Source organism: Otolemur garnettii, unplaced genomic scaffold, assembly GCF_000181295.1.
Source record: "Otolemur garnettii isolate 467f Iridium unplaced genomic scaffold, OtoGar3 scaffold00020, whole genome shotgun sequence".
NCBI lineage: Eukaryota > Metazoa > Chordata > Mammalia > Primates > Galagidae > Otolemur > Otolemur garnettii.
Genome location: NW_003852415.1, coordinates 16,639,730 through 16,657,025, shown reverse-complemented (window position 1 = coordinate 16,657,025; position 17,296 = coordinate 16,639,730). Strand labels below are relative to the sequence as shown.

Genomic DNA, 17,296 nt, shown 5'->3' with positions numbered 1-17,296 from the left:
AGAAGAACATTCTCCAGCTCCATCCATGTGAACATGAAGGATGTAAAGTCTCCATCCTTCTTAATGGCTGCATAGTATTCCATGGTCATTTTGGTATTAAGATAATATCTGCCTCAGAAAATGAATTGGGGAGTATTCCCTCCCATTCTATCTTTTGAAAGAGTTTATGGAGAATTGGTATTAATTCTTTTTTAAATATTTGGTAGAATTTGACAGTGAAGCCATCTGAAGTTTTTTGAATACTAATTTAATCTCTTCACTTGCTATAGATCCATTTATATTTTCTTTCTTTCTTTCTTTTTTTTTTTTTTTAAAGGACAGAGTCTTACTCTGTCATTCTTGGTAGAGTGCTATGGTGTCACAGCTCACAGCAACCTCTAGCTCTTGGGCTTAGGTGATCCTCTTGCCTCAGCCTCCCAAGTAGCTGGGACTACAGGTGTCTGCCACTACTCCCGGTTATTTTTGTTGCAGTTGTCATTTGTTATTCAGCTGGCCTGGGCCCGGTTCGAACCCACCAGCCTCGGTTTATGTGGCTGGCACTGTAACCACTGTGCTACAGGCACTGAGCCAGAAGAACAAATTTTTTTTTCTTTTTAATTGAATGGTAACTATGTACATTAATGCACTTCTGGGGTACAGTGTGGGGTTTTCATACACAATTCCAAACACTTCCATCAAACTGGTTAACATAACCTTCATGTCATTTTCTTAATTATTATTTTAAAACGTTCACATTCTACTCTTAGAAAGATTCACTTGTACCCTCAGAAGTGATCCCTCCAATCTCCCCAGATTTTCAGTCTTTTTTTTTTCCTGTTGTGATTCTGTTCTCTATTTCATTAATTTCCCTACTCATCCTATGACTTCAGTTACCACCATCAGTTTTTAGTTTTCTAATTTTGTGTGTTCACAACTCTACTTCTTTTTTTTTTTTGAGACAGGGTCTCACCATGTGACCCTTGGTATGGTGCCATGGCGTCACAGCTCACAGCAACCTTCAACTCCTGGGCTTAGGCGATTCTTTTGCCTCAGGTTCCCAAGTAGCTAGGACCACAGGCGCCTACCACAACGCCTGGCTATTTTTTGTTACAGTTTGGCCAGGGCCAGGTTTAAACCCGCCACCCTCAGTATACGGGTCTGGCGCCCTACTCAGTGAGCCACAGGCACCACCCACAACTCTACTTCTTCTCTGGCATATTGATAAAGGGAGAAAACCCGTTGGGTTTACACATGCTTAGGGGCTCCCTCATTACCAGGGCAGGACTATCTGATCAATTAACACTGTGGCAGAAAGGCTATTGTCACCAGTTCAGTTATGCTGGTTTAGAGGTGGAAAGGGGAGATAGATAATGTTCAGACCTCATTTGGGCCATTTGTCCCCAACTCTTCCTTTCCACACAGTCTGTTATAAAAAATATAAGTACAGAGCAGGATTTATGTGTCAGAGATCCTACAGGTCTAGCAAACCACCAGGACCACTCAGAATATTTGACTACGGTGGGATATGAAAAGTGAGATCTGCCAGGAAGCTCCGCCCCTGCCACTGTGACCAGACAGAATGGATATAGGTTGCTTCTCCTCTGCCCATCTTGAAATGTGAAAAGGAATCCACTGTAGGGCAGTATCTGTGGCTCAAAAGGGTAGGGCGCCGGCCCCATATGCCAGATGTGGCGGGTTCAAACTCAGCCTTGGCCAAAAAAAAAAAAAAAAAGAAAAGGAATCCACTGTTGAAAGTTCTGGATAGCAGGAGAGGAGGGCTCACCTGTCGTGGGCCTCGTTTCCTTTCTGTGAAGAGTTTTATTGGCTTTTGATTACTTGTTAGGGTAAGCTTTTTTTTTGACACATTAACAAACAGAAAAACAAAAGTATGATCTTCACCAAGTGAACATATCCATGTAATTAGCATCCTCATCAGGAATGGACATTGCCAGAACCCTGGCAGCCCTCTTGGTGCCCTTTCCTGGTTACTGTCCATCCAAGGGCAACCCTGTCCTAACTTCTACCACAATAAACAGTCCGCCTCATTTTTGAAATTTATATAAATATAATTATACAACATGTACTCTCTTATGTTTAATTTATTTTGTCTAATTTTATATTTGAAAGATTCAGCTCGGCACCTGCAGCTCAGCGACTAGGGCTCCAGCCACATGTTCCAGAGCTGGTGGGTTCAAACCCAGCCCGGACCTGCCAAACCACAAGGATAACTACAACCAAAAGATAGCCACGTGTTGTGGCAGGCGCCTGTAATCCCAGCTACCTGGGAGGCTGAGGCAAGAGAATTGCTTAAGCCCAAGAGTTTGAGGTTGCTGTGAGCTGTGACTCCAGGGCACTCTACTGAGGGTAACATAGTAAGACTCTTGTCTCAAAAAAAAGAAGGAAAGAAAGATTCACCCATATTTTTGTGTGTCATAGTGATTTTTTTATTAGTGCAGAGTATTACATTTTATGACTATCCTCCGATATATTGATCTGTTTTACTTGTGATGATTGCTATGTATAGATGCGTGAGGATTCTCACTCCAGTCCCTAGTGTCTGTTGTAGAATCAGATAATGAATGAGTTGTTTCCCACTGGGGGCTGATAGTGCTGCTGTGAACATCCTCGTGCATGTTTCTTAGTATGTTTCAGTCAAGTGTACTTTCCTTTTATCCCTCCTTACAAAGGCATTTGAGTTTACTTAGATAATTAAGTGCATATTAGACTAGATAATTAGCACAAAGTAAAATAGGAGCTTAAACCCCATTGCTGTGGATGGTAATTAATAATGACAATATTTCCAAGAAATGGATGATGAAAAGATGTACTGAGTGCTAGCGTCAGGCATTGTGCTTAACTCTTCACAGATCAGGAGGAAACAGTAACCATCAGGGAACCCTGAGTATAGGTCTGGACCTCCTAGTTGCCAGCAGAAGTTTTTTCTAAAGATGGGGACACTGTTTAAAGTGGAAAGATGAAGTGTGTTGAGGGTCAGGATGGCATCTTGATGGCAGAACTGAAGCTGTGTACACGACCAGCTACACCACTGGTGGCCATCATCTCCTCGCCTGCAGTGCACACAGCCCACCTTTAAGTCGTGGTCACCAGGGACACGGGAGCCCTGTGCGAGGTCACGTATCACATGGGATTCGCCTAATCCACTCAACAGAGTGCAGCTCAGTGGACCGGGCTGATCCCCATGAAGGGCTCTGCTTTCTTTGTCATGGAGGAGTTTTTAACCTATATGAATTGACAAAAAAGGGGAAGAGCTGCGGTGCGGCCCTTTCCCTTTCTCCATACCCTCATCTTTCTGCACAGTCCTGGGATTTCACCTGTTTAGCAAACAGTGGAGTTTAGGGGAGGGGTGGGGTGGGCTTCAGCCATTCTTGGTTTTGATTCTTTAAGTCTTACCCGGCTGACTGCCATTCAGAGGCTGTATTTCTCCAGAATTGATTTCCCTAGTAGTCTCCCAACCAGGCATGTTAAAATTATAAAGGCACATTACTAGACCTTGGAATTGATGTTATCATTGTTTACAGCTCAACTTTCTTGTGGGTTGGTGGCGTTCAAGGCCTTCCCTCAACCTAAATAGGGCCCTGGCTGATGCTGATGACCTTTAGACATCCAACTTGTCATTAGTCATGTAATGGCTAGAGATGACAGAAGAGATGAAATGCAGTTAGATAAAGTTGGGTTAATTTCTCTCGTATGATTGTTTCCGCCATGGACAGTAACATCTTTCACCTATCCAGGGAAAACTTTGAGAGCTATTATGTGGGAACCCTTGTTCCCTAGGTCTTCTATAGAATCAGATAATAAATTAGTAATTTTCATCTAAAGTAAGAAAATGGGCAGTTTGCTTAGAGGTCACCAGTGAGTTGAAGGAAGGGCTAGGATTGAGATACAGTCATGGCATTCTCAGCCCAGCAGCCCCCCTGGCACTGCCACCTCCTTTGCTGGCCCATCAGCTCTTGGGAGCTTGTCCTCAGGACTGCAGTTTCTCCACTTCAAGGCTGACGCCCAGGCGCCCCAGGATCTCCCCCTCAGGCTCTTGGGCCCTAAAGAGAAGGTCACAAAAGAAAGGCACAAAGAATTTTGACCATCTACTCTGAGCTCTATATTTCCCTGAGCAAGGAAGAGGGAAAGAATAGCCAGAAATAGTTACAGATTTCCTGGCTGGTTGCCCTTAGCTCAGTGGTTAGGTACTCCAGGGCTGGTGGGTTTGAACCCTGCCCGGGCCTGCTAAACAAACAAACAAAAAAATAGCCAGGTGTTGTGGCAGATACCTGTAGTCCCGGGTACTTGGGTGGCTGGGGCAAGAGAATCACTTGAAGAGTTTGAGATTGCTGTGAGCTATGATGCCATAGCACTCTACCCAGGGTGACAAAGTGAGATGAAACTCTGTCTCAATTAAATAAAGAAAAGAAAAGAAAAAAGAAATAGTAACAGATTTCCTAATTAGTGAAGGAGCCTTTGAGTTTGTAGTTTTGCAGGCATGTTTCTTACAACTTCCCTTTCTCCCCCGGCTTCTTCCTCCCAGCTCTGGGAGTTCTACAGTGCTCCTGAGTACCCATCTTGCCTGCCTCGGTAGGGAGGGTAGAGGAAGTAGAATTAGAATCAATTAATGTGCTACTTGTTAGCAACTCTGGTAAAAATAACACAACCTAGCATTTAAGCAAGCTGGACGGCTCAAATGCAATTTGGAGATTATCCATGGACTGAATTGGCTGGTGTGAAGTCACAATTAGCATGGGTGCTCTCTCTTTTCAATTAGTCTGGAGTTGGATAATGCAGAACTGACTAGCCCTGAAGAAAATGGTTAATGTTACTGCTTTATTTACAAGGCCCCAATTGCATATAAGCACCAAACATATCAGAAATGATTGCTGGGCACACACGAACACAGAGACGTACATGTGTAAAGGGTGTGTGGGGGAGACACTTTTAAATCAAAGTGTTTAGGCTCTGCTTCTAAATATAAGAGGAAAGTAGTCTATCTTCTGAAAAACCAATATCAGCTTAGGCTGACGCCGTAAGAAATCTTGATCCTCATTCTCAGATTAATCTTTTCATAAAATTTTAGCCCCAGAAGAGCAACAGAAACCATCCCTCTGGTGGCTTTCTTACCTCCATGATGTCAGTGCTGTAAAAATACCAAGCACCGGGCCCTTTCTTTTTCATTCTTTGATGCAGTACAAAAATTGCCAGCACTTCAAAGACAACAAATAATTTATAATTATTTGGAAACCTTTTTTTTTTGGGGGGGGGGCTTCTTTGGATAGAAATCTCTTCAGTTAAATGGTTGTGATGTACCCCTGGGAAGAGGTAAATTTAGTTTTTTGTTTAGTCACGTTCAAAATATTCAAGAATCTTTTTTTTTTTTAACCAAATTTACTTTAATTGATTGCAAACTCTTCATTCCATGAGAAAAGTTCTGTTTGGCCCAGTTGGTGATTACATTCACAATTCTACTCAACGGATTCTAGAGCTTTAGAAAAGGAGGGGAAAAATGCTGCAAGTCTTTAAGAGTATTTACAGCACCAAAAAAATAGGATGTAGAGAATGCAGGTTGGGTTGTGTTTGGGGTTTTATTGTTCTCTAATCCTGAGCAACATTGAGCTTAAAAGCTTTTTCTTTTAATCCAAGATTTTAGAGTTCAGCCAAATTGCATAAAATAGATTAATAAGACAGCTCTTGCATCCTACCCCATAACAAAACATGTGTGTTTAAGTAAGATAGCTAAGTTGTTACAGTATTAGGGAATTTATTCAAACCCTAAAACTGCTTCCAATCGTCTTTCTCCTAAATGACAATGTAAGATAGCCAGTTAGCAGGTGACAGGTGAGCAGAGGACTGTTAGTGACATGCCTCAGTTTTCACCTGTGGAATGGGTTTAGGAGAAAGCTGGCGTTATTTAGATACTATCAGTTTATAGAGATCAAAATTTCTGCCTCTATAATAGTGACATATATTATTTGGACTTTTAAACTTGGTTTTTACAACTTTACCCTTCTGCCTGCTATTAAAATGCATAGCTAAAATGTATTCCATAGATTACCATAGAAAATAGGCAAATGAATTCAAGTGTCTAAATTATACAGTATTTTTCCTGGGTTTTATATAAAAATCAGAAAGCTTTTAGCATTCAGTTCTGCTCATATTTGTATATTTTGAACTTGCCGCACATATATCAACATTGGTTTTCTTTTTACAGCATTTTCTGTCCTCAAGAAAATACTGAAGAAGCCCTGTTGTTATTGCTAATTAGTGAATCAATGGTAAGTGGAAAATGTTTTTATAGTGTTCTTTTTTTGTTTTTTATAAAAATTTTTTTGGAAGGGGCCAGGGCTGGGTTTGAACCCACCAACTCCGGCATATGGGGCTGGCGCCCTACCCTTTTGAGCCACAGACGCCACCCTATTGTTCTTTTTCTATCCCTATAGTCTTTTATTATATGACCATTCCATTGGTGTGATGACTCTTTTCTTGGGCGAGAATAGTTTCTAGAGGGGATACCTGAGAGGGAAAAAAAACAGTAGAGGTTTAAAAAGAGGGTTGTTTCTTAATTCTTGCACTTACTAGTGATGTCCCTCATTCAGCCTGGAGATTGACACTTCTCCTCTCCAATTAGCAGGGATCTTAGTTCATTCATTCATTCACCAAGTATTAGTTGAACACTAAGGCAATTGTTTGTAGGTTAATCACAGCTAAAATGACCACCAAAGGAATCTTAAAAAGAGAAAGAAACTCCCACTGGACAACTTTTCTCACTTTGCCCTGGTGTGATGAGAATTTTGGGATAAATCACTTGTTGGGCGTATGAACCTCTGGTTTACACAGTAGGAGCTAATGAAATAGTCTTCTCATACTGTTTGTCTCTCCAAGCTCGCACCTGTTCCCAGGCCTTGCAAGATCCCAGGCTGTGAGAGCTTACTCTTATTACCTGGCTATGCTGTTGTGAGGGGATTTTTGCCAGATCATCTGATTCTTTTGAAATGTTTTCTTAGTGTTTGGCCAGGATACCTAGAATTTTAGGTCTAAAATTACATCATTCATCATTTATTTGGTTTCTACTCTGTATATCACATGGCATTATGACCCTGGCTTGAAATCAAAAATAGTATGTGTGATAATAGGTAATACCTCAGCAGGTAAACTATGTGTGCTGAGCATCTGAGCAGAATGACAGGCTTCTGGAACTTTAACAGACCTAGAGAACATCATGTCCATTCACCTCACTTTACAGAAGAGGAGCCTGGACCTCAAAGCAGGTGAAATGCATGCATCACGCATTGGTCTAGCGCTCCTTCTGCTAGGCTGTGCTGACCTGTCCTCATAACTTCACCCACCAGGCAGGCAGGGTGGAAGAAAGGAATCATAACTCAAGCAAGGGAAGGTGTTTCCCTTCTTCCCCTTCCAAACACAATGTTTAATTAAAGGTACAAAATACTCCAGGTGAAAAAGACTTAGAAATGGAGCATAAGAAGAACGTTCATGTGCTAAGAGCAGGGGGGATCAGAGGAGGCTGTGAGTTGTCAGGGAGGGTAGCTCTCTGGTCTCATTTTAAAACTTTGGGCTTTCTTGTTCTGTGGAATGGCCCAGAGATGTTTACAGGAATAAGACTGCTTGAGTTACCACTTCCTTCTATTTGGAAGCTCTTTGGCGTCATTGAGATTCCTGTCAAGGAAACAGGTTGGCTCCTCTTGCCTTGACTGTCGGCTGGTAACTTAGGCTGGTGTTATTTTCATTCTCTACTGTGCCTTGGCACAGTCAGGGAGAAGGCACACAGGTGACCAGGCTGGCACTTGGTGGCATTCAAGTGAACGAGTCTCACCAGGCTTCATCATTGCTTCTTTGGTGGTGCCAGCAGAGTTGGCCTCCTAGCTAATGTTCCCTTGTACCAAGCTGGGCTCTTCATAGCTTGGCAGTTAGTGTCCTTTAGGCAAACTTGGCTGGTTATGGTGTAAAAGTTCTGAAACATGGTGACCAGACATTTTGGTTTACTTGGACAATTCTGATTGAAACTATCGTGTTTCGTTTGTCAGATCATGTGTTCAAGTCTAGAATTTGGAAGACGTGGCTACATCTCTAAACCACTTGTTGTAGGTGTAGATGTCTTTGGAATGATGTCTACAACTCACCTGCTTCTTACTTGAAGTGATAGAAACTAATAAGATTCAAAAGTTGAGATCTCTTTGAGACAGTCACATTTGGCTCTCTGGTATTTAATTTCTAGAAAAGTCTCTTCGGGGGTAGTGGAATCCAATGGTGTCATTAGTAAACACAGAGGATGAGGTTTCTAACCAAAATAATTGTGTTCTCCCTGTAAGCAGTAACATAAAATGTAGGTAGAAATCTAAAATCAGTTGTAAAATTCGAAGCCCTTTTTCATGTCCTTTGACACTTTGATTTCTGATTTTTAGATAGAAAATGAATGTGCTCAATTTCAGAACCAAAATGAAAATTGCTATTTTTTTGAATGTCAGAGAAAATTGTCTTCTTTGTTGGTTCTGACTGTAACTTAGAAGCATAAATTTGTCCATAATCTCTCCACCTACAAGAAATCATTTGGAATTATATAGCTTTCTCACTGCAAATCAAATTAGTTTTCCTTAAGAGAAGGGGATTATTGAACTATGCTTGCACAACTATCACGGAAACAATATCTGGGATATTTATTATTTGTGATTCTATTAGAAGTTCTGTACAATACCTTTTTAATCAAAAGATTCGGATTCTTTCTTTCTTTTTTTTTAGAGACAGAATCTCACTTTGTCACCCTCAGTAGAGTGCTGTGGTATCACAGCTCACAGCAACCTTCAGCTCTTGGGCTTAGGCAATTCTCTTGCCTCAGCCTCCTGAGTAACTGGGATTACAGACGCCTGCCACAATGCCCGGCTTTTTTTTTTTTTAATTGCAGTTTGGCCAGGGCCAGGTTTGAACCCACTACCCTCAGTATATGGGGCCAGCGCCCTACTCACTGAGCCACAGGCACCACTCCAGATTATTTCTTTAAAAATGAAAAAGTGCATTTGTTATAAATTGAAAATGTCTTAGGAATAGCTTTTTTTTTTTTATTTTGTTCTCTTCCATGCATTGGTCTCAGCATAGGACATTTATAGCAAATAAATGAAACGAGATCATTTACAGTAGTCCCTATTTAGATCCAATATTCTTTTGTTGGGCCCAAAAGTCAGCCTTAACAAGAAAAACTTAGAATGAAATCTTCAAAAGCAGGTTTATTTCCATAAAAGATGACTCACTTTGTAGGAAGTGGCCTGTCTTATATATTCTTATTTGTCTTTGACATTTAAGAGGAAGGAATTTTAAAATGAGTAAGTACTGATGGGTGGCTAAAAGTAAATGCCTTGGACTCACACACAAAAGGAAGGCATTTCGTATCATTAGTGAGAGGGAAGAGGTGGGGGGGGGGGCTTTCAGAGTGTCTTGCAGGTAGAGAAACATCAGACTGCCGGGACAAATGACCTCGGGACCTCATGCACCACTTTCCCTTGCTCTGCTCCTAGGGGTAGATGAATCTGGAGACTTCTGTTAACTAGCCGGTGGGGAAAGCAGGCAAAATCTAACTTTGTTGAGTCTGAACTTCCCATTAGGGAAAGAAGGAAAGTGAGCTAGCTGTTGAGTCTCTAGTACATATGATGTATCTGGAAGAATCTGTAGAGAAATTAAATTTCAGGAGTAATGGAAACAAGTTGCTATAAAGAGCATTTGTTTTCTGGGTAGATGGGATTAATAAGCTCAAATATGCCTGATTTATTTCTGTGCTAAGCAGTAGAGATGTGAAATTGAGGAGGTCTTCCCTGGAGTCCTCTGTAATAATATCTTTTAAAAGAAAAATCTGCTTATTTCTTGTTTTCTATTATACATCTATTTTGTGCTTCCCTAAACAAGATTGAAATTAGTATTCGTGGTCTGTTCTAGTCAAGATGTAGTATAGGGATTTGAATATTGCTAGGTAATAGAGGGAAAGTATGATATAATATCTCAGTAGGACTGATGGAATTTGATGACACCATTTGGTACTGGGAGATATAGGGCTGGGAATTTTCTCCCACTCTTTAATATACAGCAGAAGCAGGAACTCCAGGTAAGACACCACAGGGCCTCACTCGATGGATGAGTCTACTGCCCTAGAGCACAGCTGTGTCTGCAGTGAGGCTGGCTGTGAACCTGAGCCCACGGAAACTCTCCCTGCTTTGCATCAGTTCCCAAAGCTTTTTCTAAACACCTGCCGACAGGTACCTGTGCCCCCAGGTTCACACCTCCAATACTTTAGTGTTTGGGCCATATCACATGCCATGTGCTGTGTTCCACGGGGGAGTTTGAATAAATGACCTGAGGTTACTCCTGGTCTTATCTCTGGCCCCTTGGAAAACTGTTAGGGGCAAGAGGGCCTAGGTGGCTTCTCTGGCACTCAGTGACAGCTGTGTCCTCGGGCTGGCTCACCATCTGCTTCTCTTCCATTTTGCTTTCAGGCCAACCGCGATGCTGTGCTGAGCAGGATACCTGAGCACAAGAGCGACCGCCTCATCAGTCTACAGAGTGCATCTGTGGTCTACGACTTACTAACCATCGCTCTTGGGAGAAGAGGCCAGTACGAGATGCTGTCAGAGGTATAGCAGCTGAGTCTGGTGGACTTCCAGGTGGTGGTTAGTGGTTTGGGGATGACCCCAGGGAAGGACGATGAGATCTGATCTTGGGTCCCCCTCTACCTCTGGTGGCTCTGTGACTTTGGGCCAGTCATTTATCTTTGGCTTCCTCCTCTGTTAAGGGGGCATTGGGCTAAATGATGAGGGAGTAGAATCCATCTAGTCTCTTACCACAAGTGGTCCATAACCCACCAGGCAGTGGTTTGTGTGTGAGGAAAGGCAAGCATTTCTCAAGCAGTTTCTCTTTCAGTTTATTTCCATCATAACCAAAAATCTTCCATCTGTGACATTAATTTACTTATAAAACAGGTTTCATTTAAAGTATCCATGCAGCTCCCAGTGAAATGGTGATTCCAGGCACAGTGTATCATGTTGGCTAGTATGGTCTGTTTCTTGTATAAAGTAAACACTGTCTACATTTAGAGTTTTATTTGTTCAGAAGGGATCCTAGTGGATTCCAGACCTTGTGCAAGGTGCTGTCATCTTCTCACTCCCTTGGTTTCTAAGAAACACTTCAGGTGGAAGCTTGACTTCTTCCCAGCTTCACATGAAGCCGGCTAATCTTAGGCTATGGTCCTGCAATATTAGGTTGCTTCCTAGAATACCCCATTCTGCCAGGGTAAGGCTAAATAAGTAATGAGATCATTTTATCTTTTCTTTAGCAAAATAAAGAGACAGTGAGTGAGAAAGAAACAACCTATTTTGTTAAAAGGAACTTTTCCATGTTATTTATCTTTCTCTTTCTAAATTTATACCCATTGCAACAGCCTCTGGGCATGAGGACAGGGAATGAAATACAGTAACAGATTGGCTGAAATCAGATAAGTGCCCGACTCACCCTCCAGCCTGCCAGTGCATCGCCACATTAGGCAGGAACCTTGGGGAACAGATGAGCCTGCGTGGCTTGAATCTTTTTTTAGTCTTTGGTTTGGTGACTATACAGGGCAATGGTTACTCAGCCTTTAGAAAAAATAAAACAAACTCCTCACAATCCGGCTAGATAAAGCAGTGTGTACAGATGCCCCCATCACATGTGGCTCCCCCCCCCGGGGCTCTACCCAGGTTTGAGATTGGCCTGGATTGTTCATCACGAAGCTGTTTGAGCCCTCTTTGGGTGCCCTGCTTTCCTGGACCTCCTCCTTCTGACCGGTTTAGTTTCTGTCATCTGTGTCTACCACGAAACTCACCAGTGGAGACTATGCCACCAGCTCATGGTTGTATTCTTCTCAGGTGACTCTTTCCTCCAGTCTTAACCCCTCTCTAGGTCTAGGGATAAGAGCAGTGTGCATGTCTGCTTCCATCCTATCATGTGGCAATGTCACCTTTCTCATCTTGAAGTGAGGAGCTCAAGGTGGCTGGCCTGGTTGACTGTATGGATGGCCCCTGCCCATGGATTTCATTCCATGAATGACTCTAGGGGCACCTGTTACTTAGCAGATTCCTCTGTGGGCTGTAGCTCTCCAAGTATGCCATCCTAGGAGCTTCTTTCCCCCCACATGATTTCCATCTTGATAGTACATGCTGTTTCCATCTTGTGGTGACAACCTGAAGTCTGAGTCACTGGCGAGTCTGGTAGCTGGAGCCTCTGCAATTCAGACCTTTATCCCACTAGTCATATTTAAAATGGTGGAGACGGTGCCAAAGATTGCTTCAGAACCTTTGTTCTGAAAGCAGAAGATGTTAGAAGTGGAGAGTGGAGGACAGGGAATTTATCATTGTATATCCCCGGGAGTGTTTTGAATTTTCTATCATATCTGTATTTTATCTATTAAAAATATAAATCAATTGATAAAATATGATGAATGTTTATTTGTTAGAGAACATTTATTTCTTCAACACATATGTGCTGTCACCTGTTCTGTGTCGGAGGCTGTGATTAAGGCTGGGGATACAGCCATGAGCAAGGGATGGCCCCTGCCAGTCTAGAGAGAGGCAACCAGGCAACAGGCATAACACCCAATATGGCCAGCCCCAGGGAGGGTTCGGCATGGCTTCTGCATCCATCAATAAAGGGTGGGTACTGGCTTCAGCCTTTCTTGCTCTTTCTACATAGGCACGTGGAGCTTCCCTCAGCAAAGACAGCCATGTTATCTCAGATCTTCTAATTAAAACAGATGTCATAGGCAAAGGATGAAATCCTACCACATCTCAAAGCATCTTGGTCCATCTTTACTGGGATTTTTCTGAATCCATTTGGCTTTTTGCTGTTGTTCTCATTTACCTTTCCATTTTCTTAGGACTTTAAGTGAAAAGGGTAATTGGATTTTGTTTTAACTGAAATAAAATTCATGTAAACTTAACCATTTTAAAGTATGTAATTCACTGGCATTTAGTACATTCACCAGATTGTACAACCATCACCTCTAATTCCTAAACATTTTCCTCACCCTAAGAGGAAACCCTTTATTCAGTAGGCAGGCACTCCCTAGTCCTCACTCCTCCCTACTGCCTGTCAGCCACTCATCTGCTTTCTGTCTCTGTGGATCTACCTATTGTGGGTATTTATATAAATGAAAATATCTAATATGTATCTGGGGTCTTTCACTTAGCATAACGTCTTCAAGGTTCTACACTTTGAAGCATGTATCAATATTTCATTCCTTTTCAAGGAAGAATAGTACTCTGTTACGTAGATATACCACAATTTATTTTTTCATTCATGAGTTGATGGGAATTTGAGTTGTTTTCACCTTCTGGCTTCCGTGAATAGTGTTGCTTATGAGGGTAACTGGATTTTAAACTTCCTCTATGACCTTTCTTTGGGCCTGACAAATGTTAGTGATTGTCATTGTTACTCTTCATTACAACTATTTTAAATTTCACACAAACTTTATGGCTGTCCTGTATTATACTTCCTGTCTTCATCTCCATCACCAGGGCAGTCTTTCCAAGACATAGCTACAGACATGTCATCCGTCTGTTCAGAAACATTCGGTGGCTCCCCTCTTCTTTTTTTCTCTTTTTTAATTTTATTTTGTTTTCCTTTGCTGCCATAATGAAATTGACTTAATTGCTTATCTGCTACATTCAACAACTTCGCATGCTCCTTAAAGGATCAAACAATAGATACAAATGTAGGAAAAAAATAAAAGTCCTTTAGAATCCAGCTATCCTGAGATAGATGATTATCCATTGACATTTTAGAGACCACCTATCTTTATGAATAAATGCATGTGCATTATACGTGTAAGTTTATGGATTGGGATGGTATACTACACTTTCTTAGATATTCCCCATCTCTCTTCTCCCCTTCTTTGGTCCCCAGCCTATCCCTACATCCTCAATCCCAAACCTGGTTATCAGCCTAGTGTGTCCAGGGTCATAGGCTCTAGGCAGGGGTGTCCAGCCTTTTTTCTTTTCTGCCACACATTGGAAGAATAAGATTTATCTTGAGCCACACAGTAGATATGCAAACACTAACAAATGCTGATTAGCAGGAAAAAAAGGTCCATGCATACTTGTTGTGATATCTGACACCATGGATAAGAAAAAAAAGTCCTCACAAGATGAGCATGTGGCCTTCCCCTTGCAGGCTAGACATCCTTGCTGGAGTCAAAGCTCTCTGGTTTGAGTTCTGGATCTAAGAGATGTGTGATCCTGGCATGTCATTCACCTCTTATACTTTAGTTTCTTTTCTTTTTTTTTTTTTTTTTTTTTTGAGACAGAGCCTCAAGCTGTCCCCCTGGGTAGAGTGCCGTGGCATTACAGCTCACAGCATCCTCCAACTCCTGGGCTCAAGCAAGTCTCCTGCCTCCGCCTCCCAAGTAGCTGGGACCACAGGCGCCCGCCACAACGCCCGGCTATTTTTTGGTTGCAGCCATCATTGTTGTTTGGCGGGTCCGGGCTGGGGATTCGAACCCGCCACCTTAGGTGTACGTGGCTGGCGCCTTAGCCGGTTGAGCTATAGGCGCTGAGCCTTTAGTTTCTTTTCTTATAAAGTAGGAATAATAATTGAGTATATCTCAGACAAGCGTGAGGGTTAAATTTATTAATCCATGTAAATTACTCAGAACAGAGCAGTGCTTACAGCTCATTAAATGACAGCTGTATACTGCGGCTGCAGTTATTACCACTGTATACACAGGAGTTTCCAGGCACAGGGGGACACAGCAAAATAAACAAAAAAGATCTTTTGCCTTCAAGAAGTTTCCATTCTAGTTAGAGAGACCAAATAGAAACACATGAGAAGGTAACCAGATTACAGAAGACATCATAGTGCAAGGCTTGTGAATTGCCAGGCAGATGGAATAGGCTGAACGCAGCAGAGTTTGCAGGTTAAGAATGCTAGGGTAAGATTATAAGCAGCTGTATGTATGAACTGGCTCTTTAAGGCCTCCTAGGCATTAAACAGTTTAAGAGAGACAGCCTTCCTCCTCAGGCTGGCAAAAGTATGAAGGATGTTGGGCTAAGGGGCTGGGAACCTTTGGGCTTGCTCTCAGGAAGGAGTGGCAGGAGAGGATGTTGTAAAGAAGATAGGGGCCCAAGTGTCAGCACCACCAGCTGTGCCCCTCGCAGATGGGATCCAGCTCCTTCACCCCGTGGTCCAGGAGCAGGTCCTCTGTGACTCAGAAACAGTACGAGATCTTCCTTTAGGGTCCTCTGTGAACAGAAGCATAAACAACCATGAGTCCGTCACGAGAGGAGGTCTTTCCTCCCTCACCCTGTCTTCTCATTTTCCTTTCTCATCTCCAGCCAGTGTCAAGTCTTACACATCAGAACAAGGTGTGTTTTCCTTCTTCCTCGGGCCTCCTGGCCGACTTGGGCCCACAGGCACCACAGAAGGGAGGGGACCTCTGCTGCCATTGCTGGCACGTCTTCTTTCCTCCCGTCTCTCCTCCTGTCCACAGCACACATGGGTAGTGGCTGTGTTGTGCAGCACTGTGCAGACCCAGCCTTTTAAGGTGTGTGCTTATGGTGGGGAGCAGAGCACTCTTCCCCTAGGAAGCTGTCCTTCCTGTTACACTTATTCAGGATGCAAGGCTGTCTTCCTTCTCCAGACCGACTGCCCATGTGTTCCTGCATCATCATGCCGTACTTCCCTTCCGAGCGCTGTTCAGCCAGATACTGGGCAAGGAGCAGCATTGTACAAATGAAACACAAACCAAAGGTTGTCACATCCTCATTCTGACAGGTTTAAATAGAAGCACAATGTTTACCGTATCTCCAGTGCTGTGAATTTTCATGTTTTTTAAAGACTAATTGTGAGCCCTGAAAGGTTTGTGTAGGAAGGAACACTTCTTTTTTTCCTCTTCATTTTAAACAGCAGCACTAGTTGGCATGACAACCCGCGCTATTAAAAGTAAAACAACAAGCACCGCTTCATCTGTTTTTTAGAATGAACCCAAGCTGCTAAGGTTTGTTTCTCAAATTTGACTATTAATGGCTCCATTTTGACGGACTATTATGGGGTCCTGTTTGAAGGTTGTAATATATCCCCCCTACATAGACATTACAGCTTTAAAAACAAAGATAGTATTTTTATCTTTCCCATTCAACTCATATGCATTTGTTTATGGTAAATCTCAACAACCCTGTGGTTCTATGGGTAGAACTCTCTGGCTAGTGATTGTACCAAGGGAACATTTATACCTCCCTAACCTAAAATCCCTTTAATCAGGGAATATTATGCAAAACACTGCACATCTAACTAAGTCTGCTTAATAGGTCTCATGCAGCCCCACTTGTACAGCACAAACCCAGAGGTGCCAAGTCTTTAGAAGGCCGCAGTGTGCATGATGCAGACAGAGGCACAGACTGCTGAGAAATTGAGATGGGGTGTTTGGCTCATGGTAGGTGCTCAGAAAAGACTTGCTGAATACACTAATACTTCAGAGCCAATGAATGCTCTCATTCTGGCCCCTTTTCTTTGAGTTTAGAGGTTCCTAGATGGGAAATGGACTGTAGAAGAAAGGATGGGCCCAGCTTGGGAGCACCTGGACAGATCCCAGCTCTGGTGCAGCTCCATGGTTGGCCCAGTAGGGATCACATGTGCATCATTTTTAAATGACAGCCTGCCCCGAAGAATTTCAGCCTCTGCCATGGCCCCTGGAATCTCCATTATTACCATTAAGAAAGGGTTCTTTTGAATTAAGGTCTGCTTTCTTCTCAACGCCCTCAGTCAGAATACCAGTACTCTTGGGAGGAATAGAAGTGGTTTACCCTTAGGGTAGTGTATGCAGAGAAACATTCACAATGGTTTGGAACTATCATCACTATTTCCAAAGTTTTCCCTCAAGCTAAACAGAAGTTCTGTACCCATTAAGCAATAACTTCACATTTTCTTCTCCCCCCATACCCTGGTAACCTCTAATCTAATTTCTGTCTCTATGAATTTGTTTATTCTAGGGACTTCAAGTAAGTGGAATATTGCAATACTTGCCCTTTTATGTCTGGCTTACTTCACATAACCAAATGGTTTCAGGGTTCAGCCATGTTGTAATACATCTTACAGCACATATTAGGACTTCATTCCTTTTATGGCTGGATAATGTCCTGTTATATGCTGTGCCACATTTTGTTTATCTGTTCATCTGTTGATAGATACCTGGGCTGTTTCCACCTTTTGGCTGTTGTGAATAGTGCTGCAGTGAACATTGGCATACACATATTCAGATTCCTCTTTTAAGTTCTTTTTTTTTTTTTTTTTT

At 42.5% G+C, this 17,296-nt stretch overlaps 1 protein-coding gene across 2 annotated transcripts in view; it reads left to right on the top strand.

The window, feature by feature from the left end:
• TTC7B (tetratricopeptide repeat domain 7B) overlaps positions 1-17,296 on the top strand; it is a 256,341-nt gene that overhangs the window by 117,096 nt on the left and 121,949 nt on the right. For both annotated transcript variants that reach the window (XM_003786986.3, XM_023511573.1), the window contains 2 exons: positions 6,194-6,257; positions 10,476-10,613. In XM_003786986.3, the coding sequence (XP_003787034.3) occupies positions 6,194-6,257; positions 10,476-10,613 (202 nt within the window). The remainder of the gene's footprint in view (positions 1-6,193; positions 6,258-10,475; positions 10,614-17,296) is intronic.